Source organism: Clinocottus analis, unplaced genomic scaffold (genome assembly GCF_023055335.1).
Source record: "Clinocottus analis isolate CAN_PGR_092001 unplaced genomic scaffold, fCliAna1.0.p SCAF_5, whole genome shotgun sequence".
NCBI lineage: Eukaryota > Metazoa > Chordata > Actinopteri > Perciformes > Cottidae > Clinocottus > Clinocottus analis.
The window spans coordinates 8,178,857-8,203,469 of NW_027176207.1; the positions used below are offsets into that span (position 1 = coordinate 8,178,857).

General features: G+C 43.8%; 1 protein-coding gene across 4 annotated transcripts in view; it reads left to right on the top strand.

The window, feature by feature from the left end:
• The window catches only part of LOC137802435 (cell adhesion molecule DSCAML1-like), a 53,077-nt gene that overhangs the window by 17,073 nt on the left and 11,391 nt on the right, over positions 1 to 24,613 (top strand). Inside the window, exons 4-19 of one of the 4 annotated variants that reach the window (XM_068600287.1) lie at positions 11,459 to 11,605; positions 11,696 to 11,974; positions 13,351 to 13,626; positions 13,933 to 14,229; positions 14,844 to 15,116; positions 16,019 to 16,303; positions 16,488 to 16,607; positions 16,701 to 16,877; positions 17,448 to 17,647; positions 17,962 to 18,058; positions 18,521 to 18,649; positions 18,736 to 18,903; positions 19,043 to 19,113; positions 20,417 to 20,657; positions 21,728 to 21,913; positions 23,078 to 23,233. In XM_068600287.1, coding sequence (XP_068456388.1) covers positions 11,459 to 11,605; positions 11,696 to 11,974; positions 13,351 to 13,626; positions 13,933 to 14,229; positions 14,844 to 15,116; positions 16,019 to 16,303; positions 16,488 to 16,607; positions 16,701 to 16,877; positions 17,448 to 17,647; positions 17,962 to 18,058; positions 18,521 to 18,649; positions 18,736 to 18,903; positions 19,043 to 19,113; positions 20,417 to 20,657; positions 21,728 to 21,913; positions 23,078 to 23,233 — 3,102 coding nt within the window. The other 3 variants (XM_068600288.1, XM_068600290.1, XM_068600289.1) reach the window with 3 other exon arrangements.

The following is a 24,613-nucleotide window of genomic DNA, read 5'->3' on the forward strand; positions in this document are numbered from 1 at the left end:
TGCTTTTGCACTCAGAGCAGGAATACATTAATAGATACACTTGTCTGGGACACAGCCGACTCTTGTAAACACCGGTCTGACACACACACACACTCGCTTCTGCAAAGTACAAATCTGCAAGCTTGCCCCTTACACACACACACACACACACACACACACACACACACCCCTCAAAAATAACACAATAAAGCCATTTTCAGATTTTGCATGAAGCTGCTTGAATATGGAGCGCTCATTAAACATTAACTCAGGATACATTAAGGCTGCGCTGCGCTCTGCGCTGCTGTGTGACGGCTGTCCTGTTGTTGTGCTCGGGCTGCCTGGGTGCAGCAGGACGTGGTGTGACAGAGGAGGACAGGGAACACGTGGCGTCCCCAGGGCTCATTGAACATACCCACATCGACTGTTGCCCTCTGTCCCCCCCACCCTCAAGTCTCACACCATCCCTCCCTCGGCCCTCCCTTCTCCTCTCCTGCCTCTGTCCCACATGGCACACCGCATGGCCATTGGGATTAGTGGGGGACGTTAAAGACCAAATCAGGCAGCTGATGGTGACGCTATCATGTAGACTCACACACATGCAAACATATGGTGGTGACACCCAAACCTAATAATGAGCAACTTCTTGCAAAAGCATCTGTGTAAGAAATGTTTTATTTCTCAAATCCAGTTTCCAATGCAGCTACATGTTCCAATGCACTTCTTCTGCAGATTGTTCACCTCTGTTTCTTCTTCTTTCACTTGCTCCGGATTTTTTTGCCCCACTGTGCTGAGAGCGACTGAGAGCTGGGCAGGAACAGATGGGGTGCTGGCAGCCATCTTTTACTCAGTTAGGTTGAGTAGGCACGTGGGTGGGTGTGTGAATTAGCACAAACGTGTGTGTGTGCGTGCGTGCGTGTGTGTGTGTGTGTGTGTGTGTGTGTGTGAAAGGGTTACAATAGGCATAATTATCTCTGCTTGAAAGGCCCGGTTTGTGGGGGTGAGGGAGGTGTGTGTGTGTGTGTGTGTGTGTGTGTGTGTGTGTGTGTGTGTGTGTGTGTGTGTGTGTGTGTGTGTGTGTGTGTGTGTGGAGTGGGGGGGGGGGGGAGGCTTTGGTGTAGAGAGGCGGAGTTCAACAATGGCTCAACCACAGGCTTTGTGTGTACAGAGCAGAGGGCTGACAAGTGTCGGCTATTATTGACTATTTACACACTACTACACACGCCTGCTCCCGGACACAGCAACGTACGCACTCTAACGCTGCCGCCACCGCTCTCCCATGCCTTTTTTTCCCTTTGTGGCTCCATCAAACACACTGAGACACACACACACACACACACACACACACACAATGCAGCCTGAGCATGTTTACTGTGCATTGGTGTATCAGTGTCAATCAGTGTAAGAGGGAGCGATGGGGAAGCCCCTGCAAGCACATCACTCTGACAGAAATCTGGCCACTATCTCACTCTTCAAGCCAGGCTGTGTGAGAGTATATAAACTGAGAGTGAGGGAGAGTGTGTGCGCTTTGGCGTGGATTTACACGTTTCTAATCACGTGACTTAAAAGATAACTCCAGTTTGTTAAACTGTGGTCCTTTGTTTTTTCTGCCGGTTATTATAATGACACGACACTTGCTGAGATATAAGAATGCAACTTTCAAATTGTTGAAAGTAACATGCTCATCTATCTTTTTTTGTATCTATTTAGGTCTTGCTCTTGTGTAATCACCACATTCCCATTACTGGGATTTTTGTTTTTAATATCTGAGCAGACTATTTAACCAAATATTTCTATTTACTGGCTCTGTAAATGATAGTTGTTAATCTGCACTGCTACCCATCCAGAGGAAAGCACGAAGGCTTGTGTCAAGGCTTAGAGTAAAAGAGGTGGAGGGTTTATGTGGCCTGGATTGGGTTAAGAAATAGGATTTTAGTAAAGAGGTTTTACCACTTTCCTCACGCTTTCTTGTACTCTTTTGTTTAGGCTGGCAGAAGAGGGATTAGTGTGAGGAGATTACAGAAGGCTCTACTAAGAAATTGCATTTAAGGAAATGCTTCTTTATTTAGCAGCTCGTAGCTGCGGCAAGAAGTTTTGTTCAGATTTTCCTCCCTCAGTCTTCATTTCTGTCAGCCTCTCAGAATGAAAGGCTGACGTTCTCTCAAATCAAGTCATTACATTTTACATATATAAGTGCAAAATTTATATGAGAAGGTCAAAGGAAAGAAAAACTGTAAGAGTATGCCAATCGGATTGTCTTAATTAGGACCAAAATAGATATACTCAACATTGTGCTTTAGTTAAGTTTTCTTTTGATTATTAGATTTCCCACTAAAGTGACTCTGATGGAGTGATTAAAAAATATATTAAATTTTTTGTATTGCATTCTGTGAATGCAGCTGGTTTTCTGGGGGCTGCAAGGAGACATGATCAGGGATCAAATGGGATCCCTGGTGGTCATCCAAGTGTTATGTTCCAACATGACCTCTCAATCAGACCTATTGATCCGCCTCACATTAGCTGTCCAAACACACATAAAGTCCAGATCAACACAGCGGGCCGTGATTGACGACAGAGGGCGGGAAGGTGAAAGGAGGTGCGCAGATCTGGAATGCTGCTTCGGGTTAATGTGATAGAAAAGTCTGAGGGGAAGGTTGTGATGTTGTTGATTTTTGGGTTATGTACAAAGTAAATAGCTTGTGTAAGCGCGTCAATAATTCAACATGGCTACAGCATGGGAGTTGTTTGCGCTCGATGTTTCTCTCTCCAGTGAAACTCTGTTTGGACTTCAGTCAACAATTCAGTACATCCTGTTTATAAAAGTGATAATACAGCAAACAATCACTGCTTTTTTGGGTACTCAATAACATAAAAACTAGGGTCAGTCTGATTGTGACGTGGAGTCTTTCCTCTCGTGAACGAGGAACCAAACACTGGCTATAGAAGGGGTCATTTGAGTTCTTGCGTCGTCCACTGTATTTCTCAGGACACTTTGCCAGGTTTATTGTGCCTACTTACGCACAATAAATGCTGCTTGTATGCAAATGTTTGCATATATTTACTTAGTAAAGTTTTGATTGCAGGAATTGTACTTTTTTTTTTACGTCACTGCTGTACTTCAGCCACTGGAGGTTTGTTATTGTGCAGAACCAGTAACAAGTGGGTGTGAAACACACTTTAAAACCATTTTCAAATCAGTGATAATAACCTTTTGCACAATGGTTTCCACGGGCAGGTTAAGGCCAATTCACACTTAACGCTTCGGTCTGTGTGTTGACCCGATGTGGACTTCAGCATGCAGCCCAAAATTTGTAACTGCTCGGACTGTAAGCACACCAGGCGTGCCGATTGCATTTGCTCAGTCGGATATGCAGCTGCTAGAGCGTTTTTTCTCTCGTGGCAGATTTTGTCAGAATAAAAAAAACAAAACCTGCTGACTTCGTATCTTTATGCATGGCCATTGGGTGTGAACCCAGGTAAGCCGGTGCATTAAAGCGACGACGGGATTGGGGAACGATAACAAAAGCTGTCAAACCGTCAGTCATTATTTACTTATAAGGTACGTTACTTTGCTGCTGTGTAAAGAGTTCATGGATTTTCTTTGTTATTGAAACTGTTGTACTTTTCCCCTCTGTTTGTTTGTTGTCCACTGTCTGCCTGTCTGGACTTTGCCGGTCGACCATTCATCTACCTTTATGTCGCTTATAGTTTTTTAGTTGTGTTTGACTGTTTAGCACGCATTGTAAAAGAGTCAACATTTTATAATCCTTGTATACTTAATCTTATTTCTGTTTTTAGGTTTGTTTGTTTGAGTTTTTTAACATCTGCATATGGAAAATAGCCTAAAAATAGCCTTCTTATTAATGTGCACTGTCCCCTTATTAAATAAACTATTTGCACAAACTAAATGTGCTATAATTACGTCAAATTAATTGCAGAAATACCCATGAAAACAAATGCACTCATATGTAGATCTATAAACTAATTTAAAATAAGTAGACTGCCAATATATAAATAAAAGACTTATCATTAATGTCTGATCTGTCAGTCACCCTCTATACACAGCACACGGCGCTATCCGGCAGACTCATAACTCCTTATATCACGGCCTATTTGTTTTTCTTGGGGTCATGCATGTAAACAACTAAACTGTTGCATTTGAATACTTAATTAGATGTTGGTTACCATGGCAAAGGCCAAAGCTTTGCAGCATTTGAGTCATTTATTTTAGACTTTGATTCAGAGTTTATTCATAAACATTCGGCTCAGATTTCATCTGTGCTTTCAGGTAAACTGTGTGTGTGTGTGTGTGTGTGTGACAGCAGTGGTGCTCTCTCTCTCTCTCTCTCTCTCTCTCTCTCTCTCTCTCTCTCTCTCTCCCTCCATCCGTCTCTCCGTCTCTCTCTCTCCCTCCATCCGTCTCCGTCTCTCTCTCTCTCTCTCTCTCTCTCTCTCTCTCTCTCTCTCTCTCTCTCTCTCTCTCTCTCTCTCTCTCTCTCTCTCTCTCTCCATGCTGGGCAGTGACACTCCTCTGCCACCAGCACTCTAATAGGGAGGGACCAGGCCGCTCACTCAGTCCCGCTAATGCAGCTCACTGCCCCAGGCCATGGGCTAAGCTGAAGTACATCGCACACGCACACACACACACACATGATGGCAGACGCACACCGTATATCCAACTCTGTCTCTTATCTACTGCTAAATCAAAACAATGTGGAGCAGCCTGGTGTTTGCTTTGACTAAGTGACGTTTTTTTATATAGTTACTTTTATATTTTATATAGTTATTAGTGTTAAAGCTTCAGCGCACCTGCGATGAACAGTTCAATAAGAGTTAATGGGATATCCAGTGTAAGGGTTGGTGTTTTGACCACAGTACACTTCTGTATGTGCGGTCCATCGGGATGTGTGTGTCTGTGTGTGTGTATAGATGTGGTTTCTCTCTCCTGGGACTCTCATTATCACTGCTGTCCCAGATGTCACCAAGCACATGAAACACACGTCATGAATAATGGAGTCCTATTTCTACATCTCTCCCCATTTCTCTCCTATCCGCCCACCCTCTTCCCCTACATCCTTCGTTTCCTCTGATGCTTCTACTGATGCTTAATCTCCTCAGCGCTCCGTCTATCTGAGATGGTCCATTTAGCTTTATGCAGCATCGTCGGCCTGTCTGGTTACGATGGGTTTATGGGGGGGAACGTGGCGTCTCTGCAGCATTGCGTTGAGTTATATCCACGCAAACGACGTCTTTTGCATACGATCAGTTTTATGTCTGTCCTCGACTGGCCATTCAGCCTCTCAATAGGCCGCCCCCACCCACCCCTCCGCATCCTCCCCTCCCCCAGTGTTTACTGTTTAAAGTCACACAGGGCAAATTGGGACAGAGCAGTCAAGTGAAGCAGAAGAGACGTGGTCCCATCGCAGTGGAAACTGGACTCTGCTCTGTCTGTCTGCTCTTTCTCATCCCCCTTTTCTCAGCTCAACCTCCACGTTTGTCCATGCCTCACCTATGTCCCCTCAACTTTCTAGCATCCTCTCCACTCAGGGTCAGTCGGTGCACAGCACAACACAGTGGCAAGGGGCAGGGGCAGGGAGAACATGATTGAAAGATGAGGTAAACAGTCAGAATTGGTTAGGAAAGAGGACAGCAGTTAGGATTAGACACTGAAGCGTGGCTTTTTAATGAAAACATGACAGAGCTGTGGCTCCGTCTACGTCTTGCATCTCGTCGCCCTTCCATAAAAATGAACAAGCGACAGAGAAGCGGGAGGAGGAAAAGAGAATTGAATGCTGAGATTCAGATATTGCTCATGCAGTGTTAGTCTTAACTGGCAGCGTGACTCGTGCTCCGTCTGAACAGTTTGGTCGTGTTAACAAAGTCTCTTTTATGGAGAAGATGCAGCGGGGTGGGCTCCCATTGCACAATTAGTTGTTACACATCAGTTGTGCCAATAAAACCTGCTTTGAATGTGAATTGAAAGGAGTTAAGAGGGCGCCATTCATAGATGTTAAGTAAGTGTGCAGCAGAATAAAAGCCAGGAAAGTGTATATATTTAATTGGCTGACACCTGCTTCTACTTCTGCTTTTAATGTACACAGCAGAGAGAGAGGAGAGAGCAAAAGGAGGGTGGAGTGGGCTCTTGCTTTGAATACAGATGCAACACCCCTTTTTTGCATAAAGGTTTGAAAGGAAGGGAGAACACAGACGTGGACTGTTATCTCCTCCACAGTTTACCCTCCATCTTTCCTATTGCTTTTCTCCCCTACTGTCTTTTCTTCCTTTCTCCACTCATTGCTCTCTAAATCAAGTCATTCCGCCCCAACAGGGCTGATTTTCTGCTTTCACACATTCCTCCGCTGCAAAACTGGACCACTGCCATTCACTGACTCCACTGTGCTAATTTTATAACGTAGTTTGTTATTTTCCCTTCCAGCCGGGAAATATTTTGTGTCCTATTTTAAGCCCGGTAGGTGTTTCTGTGTGTATTTGTGCCTGGCATGTCTGCATTTGTGAGCACCAAGCACGTTCCAGCACCGCAGAGAATATATCCGGAATATACTGCGTTTTTTGTTCTTTCTTCTTCTTTCTGTGACAGTCACAAGTCTTTGATCCGGTCCTCCTCCCCTCTCTCTTCTCACCTTCTTTCAAATTCTTCTCTGCCACATGCCGCTGAGAGCAAGGGTATATGGTAGAGAAACAAAATGCGATTTTTGGGCCAGTTTTTTCTATCATGACGTTCAATAACTTAACTTTGATGTCCATGTGCCGTGTGTTTTTATTTGTGTTTGTGTGTATCAGATTTGTGGGGATATTTGGAGCTCAAACCAGACAGTTACCTTTGGCATTAACAGGAGGACTCGTGTCTGCTGGAGCAAAAATGTTTATGGTTCACTGCTGCGCTCATAAAATACGGAGAAAAAATATCTATGTATTTTTTTCATCGATAAAGTATATCCCCACAGCATATTTCAGGGAGCTTGTTTCCTCTTCCAATGGTTTATAGTAATTGTGGGAGCAATTTGGGGTTAAATATCTCGTTCAAGGACACATTGGAATGAACTAGCGGAGTAGGGGATCGAACCGCCGATCCTTTGATTGAAGGGTGACCCTGCTCTACCACGGAGCCACAATGGCTCAGTCTTATCAAAAAATGTAAGGAAGAAAATGACAAAATCTTTACTTTAATAAAATTCATGTTTCGTATCAGGGATTTCTGCAACATATGACTGGAATATAATATGTGATGTGTATTGTATCTTACTATTTCCTCATACTGAGTAGACATTTCAGCATAACTTACATCTTTCCCTGTGACGCGTAATCGTGAAGGTAACCGTTGGAATGAGTTTTTTGAGTCCATTTCCTTCTGATCTTCTAACTTTAGACCACATCTCTTTAATGGATGAACACGTTGTGCTGCAGGCATCTTTCTCAGGATTTATTCTGTTGTTGTTGTGGAGGAGTGAAGCCTCTGACCCGCCGCTGCTTTGGCACAATTTCTCCTTGTGCTAGTTTATAGTCATCATAATGAGCAAGGAAAATACACTAACCTTCATTTAACTGGGAGAGCCCTTCAAGGGAAGGAACCACTGCCTTTGACCGTCAACAGTGTTGAGTAAGATGGATACTCCAGGGATCAGATTGTAGTGCTCTGCCAGAAGGAAAACAGGGATGTGAGTTCGATACCTCATTAGCCTTTTCCAAACTGATTAGATATGGGGTCCATACTGGGAACTCCCACAGGAACAGCAGTGGTTTTACCCAGAGCTGCGAGTGCTGCGCGATCATTCGTTCAATGTATATTTATTTAGTCATTTCTATGCTTTGTGCACAGGAAAAGCAGTATTCCAGACAGGTTAGTGTCATAAGATAATTGCTAAGAGAGGAAAATGGTTGTTGTTTCCTAAAATAGAATAGTCTAGATAGTGTGGAAATTTGCCCCTTTGAAGCATGTAGGTCAGTATCACTTCCAAGAGCTAAAATAGTTTCCTGTTCAGGGGAGAGAAGTCCAACTTAGTTTCCAAACTGCACAAAGAACTGCCAATGAACAGGCCCCAAGTATGTTTTAACTACTTTCTGTGAGAAAGTGAGTCCTGAGGGTTTAAAAGCTAAATAATGTCCTGTTGATATTATTCTTATTTCAAGGCACACAATTGTACTCAACTACCTTTCTAAATCCAGATTGACATTCAAATTGAAAACTAAAAAGTGTACCGTGTTGAATGGTTGAGGAAAAGATTTCTGATTGGATGCAAAACCCACCTGCATCTGAAATGCTATATTTAGCAGCTCTACTGATACTATTCTTTCCCCATTAGTTTCATTGACTTCTAAAAACTCCCCATCATGATTTTTTTGCAGTCATTGTTTCATCCTTGATGATTGCAAACTGGTCGTGCTTTAATAATTGCTGAAAGTAAACCGAAATCAGAACAGGATGGCAGTGAAAAGACCCTAGCAACAGGGAGAGGATGAAGAAAGCATGAGAGTGGGAGGGAGGGGGAAAGATGCAGAACATCAATAAATAATGGCCCCACTGAGGAGGTGGAAATATGGGCCTCGTTATCTTTGCGCCGACGCCTTCATTTGCATGTGAGAAAATGAGGCTGCTACTAACTCTCACACACACACACACACACAGTGCTCTCACACACAACTCTTGGACCCACACAGGCTACAGTATGCATCCTATTTATAGACTCTCTCATGCTTTTATTTTTCCTATTCTCTCTCACACATTTGTACTTCCATTATTTTCCCTCTTCTTTCCTCCTCTTTGGTATTTGTCACAGCAGCAGGTCTGGCCTGCTGTGTGACTGCGAGGCCACGGGCATTTTGTTAGATGAAATAAAAGAAACTCTTTATTACACAAGAGAGGTTTACTAAGGACATACAGTATGATTCATTTGCTACATTACATAGAAGCATAGCATATAGTTGCTGCCCCGATACTGCCACTGAGAAATCTCAAGAGCATTTGGATTTTTCTCATTTACTTTAACCTATATAAAAATGCTATTTTTTTTATTAAATATGGGCGGGGGGAAGGTGAAAATCTTGCTTTTGTTGACAAATAAGAAAATATTCCATTTTCTAAAATGTATAATTAAGATAATGTATTTACTTGTTTTTAACTGGATGTTTAACATTATTGTCAATGTAAAAGATGATATTTGTAATTCTGTACTTTTAACACTTAATTTTCTGCTAAAAACAGACATAATTTTCCCAATCCAGTATCCAGTTGAGATTACAATAGTTCGCCTCTGGACCCCGTCTGCATCAGGACTTCACAAACAATTTTCACAATTTATTCCATGAATGCGTCTCCTTGAGACTGACCGAACAAAAAACACCAATGTTGACATCCTCGAGGCGATACAGCTTCTTTTGAGAAGCTTCTTTATGAGTGAAAGAACTCTTTAAAGAGCCATTTATATTTGAAAAAAACACTTACCCCTTTACATGGTTCCTGTGGAGCTTTTTTTGAGTATCCATAAGTACTTTTATTTACTACGCTAATGGTCATTTATTTTTATTTTTTATTTAAACTCACTTTTTATTTACTTTTCAACAACATATTAACATATATTTTCAGACAGTCACATTCTTATTGTTAATTTCAGTTGTATGTCTTGGTACACATGATATTCAATTCCTAATGGTCATTTTGATTTATTAATTTGTAAACTTTAAAAAGTTTTTCAACTTTGAAAAAATAAAAAAAACATCTCAAAGTCTATACCGTTTAAGTCTGTTATGAAGAAACTTGTGAAGTACCACGTCTGACAGCACTATTCATCAGCAGTTTCCTCTGTTGCTGACTGGACCAAGAAGAAGGCGTCCCAACTAGGACAAACTACAGATTTGTGAAAAAGTGCTCAGTATTTATCAAATAAAATTGTGATACTCCAAGAGAGGTACTAAATTAAATTATTATATGAATCAATTGAAAAAATGAATAAAATGCAACACTAACAACGTTCTACTCAGAGGGCCTGCATGTTTTGCAGCAGCTGTGTGTGTGTGTGTGTGTGTGTGTGTGTGTGTGTGTGTGTGTGTGTGTGTGTCTGTGTTCATGTCTATGTCTGTGTGTATAATGCACATTGGCTCAGTTTCTCGTTATCTAGTCAAGTCAGCATGAATAAAAGCTGAGGGAGCACAGTGATTTTAGTAATTAATATTTTACTCTGTCTGCCACTCTGCTTAGAGACTGGGAAAGAAAGAGGAAAAGGGTGAGTGAGACGATGGTATGGTTCACACAAAAAGAAGAGAGTCGATTAAAGATATAGTGAAACTATACAAGCCACTTGGATAATAAAGGGGATCATGTGATGTGCTGTTTAATCAGTGCTGTTTCAGAGGGATGAATTCTGTCTCTTCCTAAAGACAGAAAGTCTGGCTTTGACAGATCCAGCTGTCTCTCGCTCTTTCTCTCTCTCTCTCTCTCTCTCTCTCTCTCTCTCTCTCTCTCTCTCTCTCTCTCTCTCTCTCTCTTCTCTCCCCTCGCCTATGTCAGAGTGTTGTGACAGGCGAGTCGTCGGTGTTGTGGGAGTAGCAGTCTTAAAGTGCTCATTATCCTGTAAGGCTTCATTCTGGGGGGCAAACAAAGGCTGCTGTGAAATTGCAGCCTGTGCCTCCCTCTCGGGTCATGCGGTATATTCCATGCAAACACATGCACAGTCCATAACTGCTACCTTCAGTGTTTCTGCTCAACCCTTCCACAGGACCCCAACAAACACAGAGCTTGTAGATAAAATATTGATGCTGATAAACACACAGGTGCACCTGAACGCAGCCAATCCAGCTGCTAGCTTAGATGCTAAAACACAATAAGATCTTGGCAAACCTCAACTAACTTTACTGTATCGCGGCAACCATTTTGAAATATGTCAGACTTACGACAAGCTGTGAGACAATTGCTGTTCCAATATGTGATATGTGGAAGTAGTATGGATAATTTATGTGCCTCTGGTTTCCCACTCTTCCTCCAATCAGTGGGCACAGCATGCAAACTTTGGGTTATTTACAGCGGTTCTTAGAGGAGCACAACATGCTATGACAGAGAACAGGCAGCTCTCATCACATAGTTGCACACTTGATCTTTGGCCTTCCACTTTTGTCAGGACACTTGAAAGGAAGAACATTTAGATAAGTTGGAGATGATGGTGCAGTTTTACGTTATGTGTAGAGGGGCAGTAAATCTGTCTCTCCTCTGTCTATGGGTGGTATAAGTGACCGCTGCGTGTCCTTCAGGCCTTGAAAGAGTGCCAGGTTTTTGGGAAGCTACATTATCAGGCAGGTAGTGCCAACTGTTCAGGCAGCTGTTTGTTCTTAGCACAATATGGTTTTGCAATGAGTACAATGCATTTGTACCAGAGCGATCATCTTAGTGCAGGCTTTTTACTGCGTGTTTCTATCTGTCAGCAGTTTTCTTTGCGAAATTAATGGTCTTTTGTGGATTTGTGTTCCTCAGGTAACAGGTTCTCGCTGACCTCCTTCGGGGCTCTTTACATCTCTGATGTTCAGAAGGAGGATGCCCTCTCCACATACCGGTGCATCACCAAACATAAGTACAGCGGCGAGACGCGCCAAAGCAATGGGGCCAGGCTCTCTGTAATGGGTGAGCCGCTTTATGTTGTCAGTCTACTGATGTGAGTCTGATATTTTCTCTTTCTCTTGACCAAGAAATTAACCCATCTCTGCCCTCCAGACCCCAACGAGTCCTCACCCACCATCCTGGACAGTTTCCAAGCAGGGGAGGTGCACGCAGGCCAGAGTATCGAGCTCCCCTGCACAGCGGGAGGTTACCCCAGCCCCACCGTGCGTTGGCTAAAAGATGGTCGCCCGCTGCCCTCGGATGCCCGCTGGACACGGCGTTTGACAGGGCTGACCATCAGTGACCTGAGGCAGGAGGACAGCGGCAGCTACGCATGTGAAGTCACCAACAGTTTTGGCTCAAAGGAGGTGTCTGGACAGCTTCACGTTATAGGTGCAACTACACACACGCACACACACACACGCACACACACACACACACACACACACGCACACACATGCACGCACAACTTACTACAACCTGACAGGCTCCTGCACTGTCTCCTCGGTGAATCAGCCTGGCAGATGGACACATTCAGAAACTCCTCTTCTTTTGGTTTGAGGCGCACACATAAGTCGGCACCTAGAGTGTGTCTGTGACAAACACATGTGTGAGCTGTATGATGCCCCGTCATATCAGATCTCAAAAAGAGAGACAGGGCGGTAATTCATGGAGACCGTATCCGTAACACAGCTGCCAGCACCGTTCACCATCAGGGAGGAGGGCGAGGAAGACGGAGATTATCACAAGGGGTCACAGAAGGGACGATCAGACATCCAGACCGTGCTGGAATGACATTATCTACAATGTGATAAGATAATTAGGGAGGCGGAGATAAATGTACATTGTGTAAACTATACAAAGAAACAAAGAGCGGGAGAAGGCGCGACAGAGGGAGAGAATAGAGAGGAGGTAGGCTTTGCCAGTGGGCACATCATGGCAGCACACTCTGTGACTCTGACAGGGTGGGGGGGTAGAGGGGAGGCACAGCGATGCCCCCCAGCACACACCACCAGCTGCCTTATTGCTCACTGACATTTGCACACACACACACACACACACACACACACACACACACACACACACACACACACACACACACACACACGCAAAAGTGGACAGAGATGTGAAGAGATATCTCCAGCTGCTTTTTTAATGAGTGCGTCGAACTGATTGAGTCACCACCGCTGATTGTGCTTTCTCTCTTTCTCGCTGTCTCTATGAATTTAAACGCCTTCTGTATATATAAATGAATATAAATAAATAAATAAATAAAAAGTAATTGGTATCAATTGACAATACAACAAACTGATAAAGGATTTAGAATGTGTTTAGAAATTAATTGATGAATCATCAATGTTTCGCATCTAAGTAAATATCTAATATAAGGTGTAAATGCAGAAGCAGAGTATAATTCAAATGAATCAAAATCTGGCAGCACAAAAAGTATTTTTATCTCATGGATGATTACTGGTTGTGAAGCCTTTTTACCTGAGTTATTTACCACCAATCACTTAGCAAAAAAACGGTGGTACCACAAAACTCTATAATCTTTCATTTATAAAAATATGGAAGTACAATATGTGAAATAAAAAGGAGTCAAGCTGTACAGCACAAATATTTCAAATAAATATATAATTTAAATGTCAGCTGAACACAATATTTTCAGTGAAACAGAAAATGCATAAACCAAAAGAAAGAAAATGTTTCCTTTTGGAGGTTTTATTGTTGTACATTAGTTCTAACGAAAACATGTGTCCTTCTCTCAGATCCCCTGCGAGTGACCTTGTCCCCTAAGAATCTGAAAACTGGCATCAGCAGCACACTGTTCTTCACATGTACGGTGGAGGGCTCTCCAGAATACACCATCAACTGGTACCGCAACACAGAGTCCATCGTCCCCGACCAGCACATCTCCATCCAGGGACAACACAACGACACCTTGCAGATCACTGCAGCACAGAAGTTCCACTCCGGGGCCTACCAGTGCTTCGCCTCCCGAAAGGGCCACACTGCTCAGGACTTTTCCATTATTCTTCTCGAGGGTACGTGTACCGAGACTGTCAGGAAGCTAAGCAAGTGCTCATTCTGTATACACACAGATGCAGCAGGCATTTTATTACATCATCGTAACAGCAAAGTGACAGGGAACCATGCTCTTCAAATTTAAAGCTTCTACTTTTACTGTTGACTTTTACTCTTCATCTGACTACCTGTGCATAAAGTGTTTGCTGGCATGAACAGATCTAAAGTTGTTTCACATGCTGCTTTTCTGTCTGAACTTCTCACCAATCTGTCTTTATGTCCTTTATTTTTCATTTCTCTTTCTCTGACTTTCTGTCTCCTCTTAGATGGTACTCCTCGCATTGTGTCTTCCTTCAGCGAGCGGGTGGTGAACCCCGGCGAGCCTTTCTCCCTCATGTGTGGGGCCAAAGGAGCCCCGCCTCCCTCCATTACCTGGACGCTGGACGACGAGCCTGTGGTGCGAGACTCCACCTACAAGACCAGCCAGTACACCCTGTCCGACGGCCTGACCGTGTCACACGTCAACGTCAGCAGCCCGCTCATTCGAGATGGGGGAGTGTATCGTTGCGTCGCACGCAACTCGGCCGGTAGCGCCGAGTACCAAGCGCGCATAAACGTAAGAGGTGCCTGTCTGCTTTTCAATATAAATGCACTCTACACCTGACTATACAAACACGTAAGGGCTAGTGAGAGGCATAGATCACTTTTCCAAACACTGTTACTATCTTCTCTTTCAATCTCCTCTCTTCCCAGTTCCACTCTTTCCGTCTTCTCTCCTCTCTTCCCCTCTCCTTTCTTCCCATTTCTTCTCCTCTTCTCTCCTTGCCTCTCATCTTCTCAAATCACCTCTCCTCTTATCTTTTATCCTCTTATTGAGTCTTATCTATCTATCTATCTATCTATCTATCTATCTATCTATCTATCTATCTATCTGAGGGAACTTTAGAAAAAACATAATTACATATACACATATATTTGATTAGATTCAAATCCACAAATATTCTCAATCCGATTTTAGTAAAGGGAGCATAACTAACCTCCCTCTCCACCTGTCAACTTGCCCCAATCACTCTATCCCTCAACCTTTTATCTCTTCACCTCCTCTCGTCTCCGTGGCTGCTCCCTTACTCTGCCACGACCTCCCTCACCTCATCTGCAACCCTCTCTCCGACCTCTTTGTCTTTCTTTCTGTCTGTCTCCTCCCTCCATCCCCTCCCTCTCTTCCCTGTGTCTCCAGGTCCACCCCGAATCAGACCCATGCGGGACATCACCGCTGTTGCGGGCAGGAACACCTACATAACGTGCCGCGTGATTGGCTACCCATATTACTCCATCAAGTGGCTGAAGGACGGCATGCAGCTGCCTGATAATCATCGTCAAGTGGTCTTTGAGAACGGCACCCTGAGGCTGACGGACGTGCAGAAGGGCGCAGACGAGGGCACCTACTTGTGTAGCGTTCTGATCCAGCCCCAGGTGTCAATCAACCAGACTGTTCATGTCTCTGTCAAAGGTAAGCGTGAAGAGATGAATGGATTCAAAGGAATAAAAACGCACTGAGCAATGTTTGAAGGTCGAATACATCCAGATAGAGTGACTCATCAGTGACTTAATTTTAACTTGTTGTAGGCATTCCTTTGAGCACATCACTGCATCTAAAATTCAAAATGTCGTCTAAAACAGTATTGAGAAAGCAATCTGTCCCAAAAAAAACACTTAAATAGCCGTTATTAGTTCTTTGTCTTTCTTTTTCGTTTTGGAAAACCAACAACAGACTGATCTATTTGGTAAAAAAAAAATAACCCCACATGTGTGCAGTTTACAGATGTTAGCAAATGATTAGTGGATATCAGAGTACCTAACAGCTACCTTTCGGAAAAAACAATGTTCAAAGTTGTGCAATGCTTTACGGTAATGCTTGACAGAGGTAGATGGTGGTTTAGGATAGATTTATGTTTCAGTGTACGTATATTTTGTTTCGTCTGTGAGAGGGGTAACGATGGTAGCAGGGCAGCTGCAGAGGTGTTTAAGGGTGTGTGCATGTGCCTGCGTGCGAGTGTGTCTCTGATTTAATTAGATGAATAATAATGAAGCCTAGATTAAATCCCCCAGATGTCTCAGCTGTAGTACCCCCACCCCAACCTCTATTACCATGGCAACGGAATGACTTCCTCCTGCCAATTGGACTCTAACCAGAGCAGCTATTACGGGCTGCAGGAGATGGGGGGTGTAGGGGAGGGAGTGTGGGGGGGGGGGCGGGAGGGGGGGAGGGAGGTGCCCACTGGCCAATGACCTTCTCTCTCCCAGCATTACTCCAGATGGCCACACTGCCACTCATCCACATCTATCGCTGCCTTCATTCCACGGCTCTTGTCACCTATATTCCACTAACTTTTACTCTACTCTCTCCCCCAGTGCCACCGCTCATCCAGCCCTTCGATATCCCCTCTACCTCAGTGGGGAAGCTCATGTACATCGCCTGTGTGGTGTCATCTGGGGACATGCCCATACGCATCACCTGGCACAAAGACGGCCAGCTCATTGTGCCAGGCTCCGCCTCTGGCGTCGCAATAGAGACCAAAGAGTTCATGAGCTCCCTGCAAATATCCAAGGTGACACTGAAGCACAATGGAAACTACACCTGCATCGCCAGCAACGCCGCCGCCACCGTCAGTTGGGAACGACAGTTGATTGTTACTGGTGAGAGATTGAGCAAAGGGAGAGTGGCATGATGATGAATTAGGTCAGATCAGATGTGATATATAATGTGCAGAGGGAGCTTAGAATTGCACATTATTTTAGGAACAGTACACACTCTAGGTTTTACCGTAAGACCTTCTTTTAGTTCTTTCATCAAGGTTAATCACACCTTTTTGTTTGTCAGTGCCTCCACGTTTTGTTGTGCAGCCCAACAATCAAGATTGTATCTACGGCAAAGCTGGAGTTCTCAACTGCTCTGTGGAAGGTTACCCACCTCCAAAGGTCATGTGGAAACATGCTAAAGGTAACATCATCCTTTCCTCCAACATCAAAAAAACTAAATCATGTGAACAAGGAAGAATCCCGCACTAACATGCATTTACTTTGTGTGATGCAGGTGTAGGAAACCCTCAGCAGTACCACCCAGTCCCTCTGACTGGCCGTATCCAGATCATGTCAAACGGCTCTCTGCTCATCCGACACGTGCTCGAGGATGACCGTGGGTACTACCTCTGTCAGGCCTCCAACGGAGTGGGCTCAGACATCAGTAAAAGCATGATCCTCACTGTCAAGAGTAAGTGTCAATCATACTCTCTTCGGCTTGAGCACTTTCATAACCACATCTCCTGGATTGCACATATACTGTACACAGAGACAAGCCTTAGCTTTTTTTTTAGGGGAGTCAGCTCTTCTAAGATGCACTTTTGCCCCAGGCTAGTGAAGCCTGTACTGAACCTAACAAAACCTTGTCTCCGTCCTGCACATCACTAACTGGGGCTAGCTTTGCTATCGATTGATGTGTTCCGGTTGCCGGTCTGTGTGCGTCTGAATGTTTGGTGGGGAAAAGGACTGATGAATTAGTGATGAAAACAAAACCGCAGGAACCCGTTCAATCAATAATCTATGTCTGAGGAAAGAAGGTGAAAAAGAATCAGCAGTGGAAGAAGAAGGCGGACAGGGAGGAAGCAGAGAGGGCCAGCGGGGCTTGAAGCGTGAAATGAAAATGGAAAACAAAGTGCAAAATAGAGACGTCTATACATCTGTAATATATCCTGCGTTTCCAATACCACATCTCTGTTCCCTTGTCTCATTACTCCATATTATACCATTTGTTACACTGACATATGGCTGTGATTCTGCTTAGTTCCTGCCATGATCACCAGCCACCCCAACACCACCATGGCGAGGAAGGGCCAGACCAAGGACCTGAACTGCACAGCGCGTGGCGAGCAGCCCATCATCATCCGATGGGAGAGAGGAGACACCGTCATTGACGCTGAGAGGAACCCCCGTTACTCCATAACCATCAATAAGAAGGGGGACGAAGTCATCTCTACGCTTAAGGTCAGATACCGAACTGAAGTCAGCACAAGGCCCTCACACCAAAACTGATAGGGATTGTTAAATGCTTGGTGGAGATTAAACAGCAACGTATTTTAAAAAAAATGTAAACTATATTCTGCCAGTGTATGCCGATTAGTGTTTTAAGAATTCCCTGAGAAATAAGAAGTGCATGTTTTTTTAATATAAGAGCTACATAAAGCAGTTTAAGTCACTAACGCTACATAATGTGTCTCAGCTGGAAGAAATACCCAGATTTTTGCATTATTGCCGTGAGTCAGAGAGTAACCTTTTTCTGTTTGTGTTGATGCTCACAGCTGAACCCGGCCGAGCGAGGAGATTCTGTCTTTTTCTCCTGCCATGCCATCAACTCCTATGGAGAAGGTCGAGGGCTCATCCAACTCACTGTGCAAGGTATGTCGAGCACAAACTGTACACATCTCTCAAAATTTTCTTTGAGTGACTGACACATTAGGCCTCATAACGCGTACATTAAATGTGCTATACAAATAAATTTGCCTTGCCTATATGTGGATATATAAACAGTCCAGTGGGAAAATGTCAGTGAATAAGTTCTCCCAACGCTTTAGAATTATATAAATATTCAATTCAATTCAATTCAGTTTATTTTTGTATAGCCCAAAATCACAAATACAAGATTTGCCTCGGAGGGCTTTACAATATGTACACATGACATCCCTGTCCCACGACCTCACATTGGATCAGGAAAAACTCCCCCAGATAAAAGCACAGAAAACTTGCAGTTGTAAAAAATAAAAGTATATATAAAACAACATATTCAACGGTAGATAATAGACGGTAGGATTGCAGGGGAAAAGCTCTCACCTTCTCTCTCTCTCACACATACATATACAGAACCACCAGATCCTCCTGAATTGGAAGTGAGGGAGGTGAAGGACAGGAGCATGAACCTGCGCTGGATCCAAAGGTTCGATGGAAACAGCATCATCACCAGCTATGACATCGAGTACAAGAACAAGTCAGGTGGGTATCCTAAATATAAACAGGTATGTCAGATCGTTTTTAAAATACGCGTCTTAAAACATCTCAAATCTTTTTGTATTTGACAGATACCTGGGATCACATGTACACAACCAGGAACATCTCCCCCACCAACAACCAAGCCAACATTGTAGAGTTGCACCCGGCTTGTGTTTACAGCATCCGCATGTACTCCTACAACAAGATAGGTCGAAGCCTCCCCAGCAAAGAGCTCACAATCAGTACCGAGGAAGCACGTAAGAGATCATTTTTACCTCTAGAAATCCCATTTGTCTGTTCTTTATGTCTGCTTTACTTTTTCTAAAAATAAGAATTTCTAAAGGCTAAGAATATTGACATTAACACTTGATTTTTTTTATTATCTTCCATCAACAGCGCCTGACGGGCCGCCGATGGAAGTAATCCTCACACCAATGACATCTCAGAGCATTCGGGTTACTTGGAGGGTAAAATTACAACTTTGATTATTATTATTATGATAGCAAGTGAACAGATACCTTTGTTGACACAACAGTTCATTAAATGTCAATACTGTTCTGAAAACTGAATATATGCCCTGCATGTCTTAACCGAAAATGTTCTTTAGGTTTAAGCATGCCTAAACGTTTAATTTATTACTACACTGCATAGTGACAAGGCTTAGTAACTAATATATTGTCTTCGCATACATTGTCTTAGCAATAACTAAGGAATATATGTGCTGTCAGTAGTTTCAAATGAGTGATAAGGACAGATACAAACTGTTATTTAACAGATGACAAAGGAGACAAAGAATGCTGACCAGTACAACTAGACATTGGTAAAAATATCAGTTACAGTGATGCAAAAAAACAAACACAATCATAAAATCAATAAGAACGTGTGCACTTGTTTAGCTCTCACGTTTCGTACCTGGGAGTAAGTGTGCATCGCTGTGTCTGTCCACGGCTAATCTGGCATTCTGATGCAGCAAACTACATAATATTTTTGGTGCAGATTTATGGCTGAATGCTCGAGGACCTCCAGTGGTTGCAGTGACTCACGCTTTCTCAAAACACATTTTATTGCCTCTTTTATACTGCCATTTAATGTCTGCTGACTCCTTACTCACTACTCTTAACCGGCCCACGGGCGGAAGGGGCCGCTAGTGGTAACACAACTGAGTGCACTGCCACACAGTGGAACTCCATGTCTATGGGGAACAGTTAGCTCACTTTTATTGTTTCGGATGGTGTGTTTGGCTAACAGCTATCAGCTAACTGAACTGCACACACAGCTGACTGCATCATCGCTGCTCTGCAACTACTTTCAACCAGAGACACAGTTATTCTGTTTTTCTATTAGGCATCAACGGTTTACATGCATATTGTTGAAAAAAAAAATGGAACTGAAACCTACATGAACGATTCAAGTCACAGTCACACCCGTGAGACCGAGCTGAGATGCTCGCCTGCACGGAGCTGAGGCAGCCATCTAAATAGATTGAAATGAGAGTGTCTCTGTTGTGCGAGTGAAAAACACTGATACACTTGTGATTCAAACGGGGCTGGAGGGAGGGGGCGGGGTTAGTCAATTGTGGATTGTATTCATTCAAACCTTATAGCAGCAGCCATTGGAGACACACCTGGTGGAGATCACTCTACTGAGTGCACTATTATATATTCTATTGTTATTTTTGCACATAATACTGCCAAATTCAAAAATATCACACCAAAGTTTAAGTTTTGACATGCACCTAAATATTAATACCTATCATCACATTTCTTTCAGGCTCCTAAGAAGGAGCTGCAGAACGGGGTCATCAGAGGCTACCAGATCGGGTACAGAGAGAACGGTCCGGGCAGCAACGGCCAGTACAGCATAGTGGAGATGAAAGCTACAGGAGACAGTGAAGTGTACACATTGGACAACCTCAAGAAGTTTGCCCAGTACGGGGTTGTGGTCCAGGCATTCAATAGAGCTGGGACGGGTCCATCCAGTACTGAGATCAACGCTACCACGTTGGAAGACGGTAGGAGAGCCATGAGACAAGGATAAATGAAAACGAATGTAGATGGTGAGAGGAGTGTAGACACAACTGAAAGAGTGGACTGTGAGACTGTGTGTAGGAGTGTGGGAGGACATGAGGGAGAGTGGAAAGAGACAGAAATGAAAAGAACCCTAAAACATATCTAAAATCTAAAATATAGTCAAATGCACCTACTGCATGGTAGCAAACATATATATATATATATATATATATACACACACACACACACACACACACACACACACACACACACACACACACACACACACACACACACATATGCGTTAAAATGATTTTGCAGCACATCCCCCGTTTTTCTTTCCACTTTAATTAGCGCCCTCATTAGGCTGGTAGAGAGCGAGAGAGGAACAAGGAACCCCATTACTCTCTAAATGCTTGCCCACTCTGCTTCTCCACTTCTTTATCGTCCTCTTCCTCCCATTGGTTCCTCGCTCTTTTTTCCCTGCATCCTCTCTATTTTACATATTTGTATTTCTTATAGATTTTTACAGAAATATATGTACCTTCCCTGTTTGTGTGGAAAGCAATGATGGACTGATCATAGTAACAGTAATAGTGATGGTAATTGTCCAGATTTTCTGAAGCCGCTCCAACAGCAGCAATTACCTTAAAGACGAACATTGTCTTCCTTCAGATTTTATCCTCCACCTCTCAGCTCACCCCGCCCTCTTCATCTGCATTTTAACCCCTTAAGGTGTAGCTGTTTTACTATTCATGTTGCTTTCACTCAGAGCTCTTCCTCCCATCTACCGACCCCCTCTCTGTGCTCTTAAGGCTTGCGATGAACAAGGAGCTATTGAGAGCTAATTTGCGCCTATTTGACTGATTTGTTTCAGCAGAGATTGCCGATGTGCTGTTGGTGTTGAGTAGTCATTAATTATCTGTACTTCAGCCACCATGTCAGATCAGTCAGATCTTCTTAGCAACAGCAATAACCAAGGTTCTTTTGACAAGTAGAAATCGTTAGAACAGCCTCATAACGCATGTATTTGAACCATGTAGCACTAACACTCGCCCCATGCTCTCTCCAGTTCCTAGTGAGCCTCCGCAGAACGTGCGGGCCATCTCTGTGACATCGGACGAGGCGGTGATCACATGGGCAGAGCCTCCACGGCTGACGCTGCACGGTGTGCTGAAAGGCTACCGGGTTGTGTTTTGGTCCCTCTTCCCTGACGGAGGTGGGTGCTGTGGGGGCCAGGCCCAGTGGCCAATGCAGAGTAATTATCACCTATCTCATTTTAAAGTTCACCAACACCCCCCTCATACCCACCGACCTACCTCCCTGTCAGTGTTGTGAGTCAAAATGTGTTAATACGTGTCTGCACCTTTCTCATGAAGCACTTCCTGTTCCTGTGTGTATTTGAATTTGTCCACGTTTGCCTTTGTTTCCTTGTGTCTTGAATTCTTAATCCCATCAATGTTGATGGGACGAGATTACATTTACAGTACTTGAGTGTGTTTGTGCTCCTTTGTCTGTTCAATCCTGAGTCCCAAAAATATATTTCATATACAACCAATTTGAATTTGTAAATGTGTTTTGTGGGAAATGACATCCACATAATTGTAAGAAAAGTACAACGTGTGGCTATGTTTAGGCTATTAAAGTACTCGGTAAGAGTTTGTGAAAGACTGTGGAGTGAGACAAAATATGTTGACTTTTTTTAAATATTTAACGAAAAACTAGTCTTTTCTAAAAAAGTGTAGATCTATTACCGCCACAGAACTTTAAACATGGTGACAACTAAGCCTGCTGCTTTCAGCTAACAATGCTAACAATCCCAGCAGTGCTGACAGAGATAACAGTGTTTACCTGAGGAGTACCAGAGGGTGAGCGCTACGCTTCTGACTGCAACAGCTGTATCAGCTGTAACCACCGTATGAAAGTGCGAGTGTGGCCATTATCTAGCCAGTTGGATGCTCTTATATATGCTAACATTCACTGAAGGTACACGCGACCAGCCTGTCTTTTTAAACAAAGCATAGAGAAGCTCAGATATCAACAGAGAGAGAGAGAGACTTCATTGTCTGTTCAGGTAGACATTACTCCACTATATCTTCACATAGCAAATAGTAGTTTGCTGGTACATTAATGCTCTGAATGTTATATAGAACCTTTAACCTTAACAAAGTGTTTTAGTAGCCTATAAACTGTGTGGCACACCAACTCACAAATTCATGGTTCTGCTTTAAAGTTTGGTGCTTCGTATAGCCAACCATCCACGTCGACTTTCTCCCTACAACTGCTGCCTCGTAACCCAGGCAGTTATTACATTTCCTCCAAAGCATATTTAGCAAAGCAAGTTTGTAGTATATCACAGTTTCTTTGTGGAAATCAGAGTTGGTTGTACTCTCAAACTGTTTTCCTGTCCTGTTCTCCTCAGAATGGGGAGAGATGCAGAATATCACCACCCAGCGTGAACAGGTTGAGCTGCGAGGGCTCGAGAAGTTCACTAACTACAGTGTTCAGGTGCTGGCCTACACACAAGCTGGAGATGGGGTCCGCAGCAACGTCCTGTATATCCAAACCCGCGAGGACCGTGAGTATTCATACAGACAAACACTCTAAAGAAAAGGGTGTCAGCCTTTTAACTTTTTTTGTCAATATATTTAATTGCGGAAATAAATCCAAATAGAGCAAAGCTTAAACTATGCTTGCACCGTGTATGGGGTGAGGGTAAATGGGGTAAGGTTGACGAGAGGGGGATACATCAAAAAGACGCTGTATCTCAAACCCATGTCAAAAGCTCATTTATGCTGGAAAGCTCCATTAGCAGTACTAATGAGAATTAAGAGGCTTTGGGTCCACAGCTCAGGGCTGGCGGGAGACAGTGGGGGGAGGGGAGAGGTGCTCCCTTGGAGCATATACCATCCAGGAGTCAGCCATCAGCCTGGGCCCGCATCCCTTCCACCAGCGCTCTTGCCATAGGCATAGGGATTAACTCCTCTTGGATTAGAGAGAATTAATTTTCTGCTTACACCATTGGAGGTGGGATTACAGCCGGATCCATGTCTCTTTAGAGGGGAGAGAGAGGAGGAGGGGCCGTGGGGTGGAAGATGGAAAGATAGAAAGGTGATCACACAGCCTGTTCTTAGCCGACAAAATGAATGAACCATCCAAAAATGATGTATGGTAATGTCATTGCCAAGAATTAAATTAGACTGCGAGGACTGCACTTTCTTTTTAGTTGAGTGTATTAGTCCTTTACTGTGACACATCCTCCTCTGATTGGCACTGTAGTGCCTAATATATTTATGTAGGTGGGGATGTTGGCTCAGCACCATTGAGCCTCGCTTCCTTGTCATCACTCGGGCCGTGCTGGCTGTGCAGCAGACTGTCTGTATGTCTGTCTGGAGTCCAGGGCAGATTTTGGGCACCAGATGGGACTTAACTCTCCCCCCTCCTTCTGCCACTCCTACTTTGACACGGAGGTCCAGTTATGATAATGATGACTGCCTCCTCGGCCCCTCCCCAACACCACCACCACCACCATCATCACTCCCCCAGGAACTGCACCTATCATTCTCCCCATTCTTTCATCCCCGCCTCCCTCTTTTAAAACCTCCCTTACTAGATATATCCTTTTGGAGTTTTTATCCCTGCTCATGTTATGTGCAAAATGAAGGAGTCCGACAGCGTGGGCTGGTTGAATGACTGGATCAGGGGGCCTCACATAAAAGAAAAAGAGGAATTGGGGGTTGGATTTAGAGAGCTGGGTCTTACAAAGCGGTAGCCACCTTCTGTGGACCCCAGATGAGGCCCACTGTCAGTGCTAGTCATATTTATGGTGGGGATTGAATAGGCTTGACACTGTGAACCCCATACTGTAAGGCCAATGTGAAAAAAGCCTTTCTTAGTATCCTGTGTCCTGATGTGTTTTTGTAAAGTGTGCATCCATTTTAAACCCCTCTAACGCCTT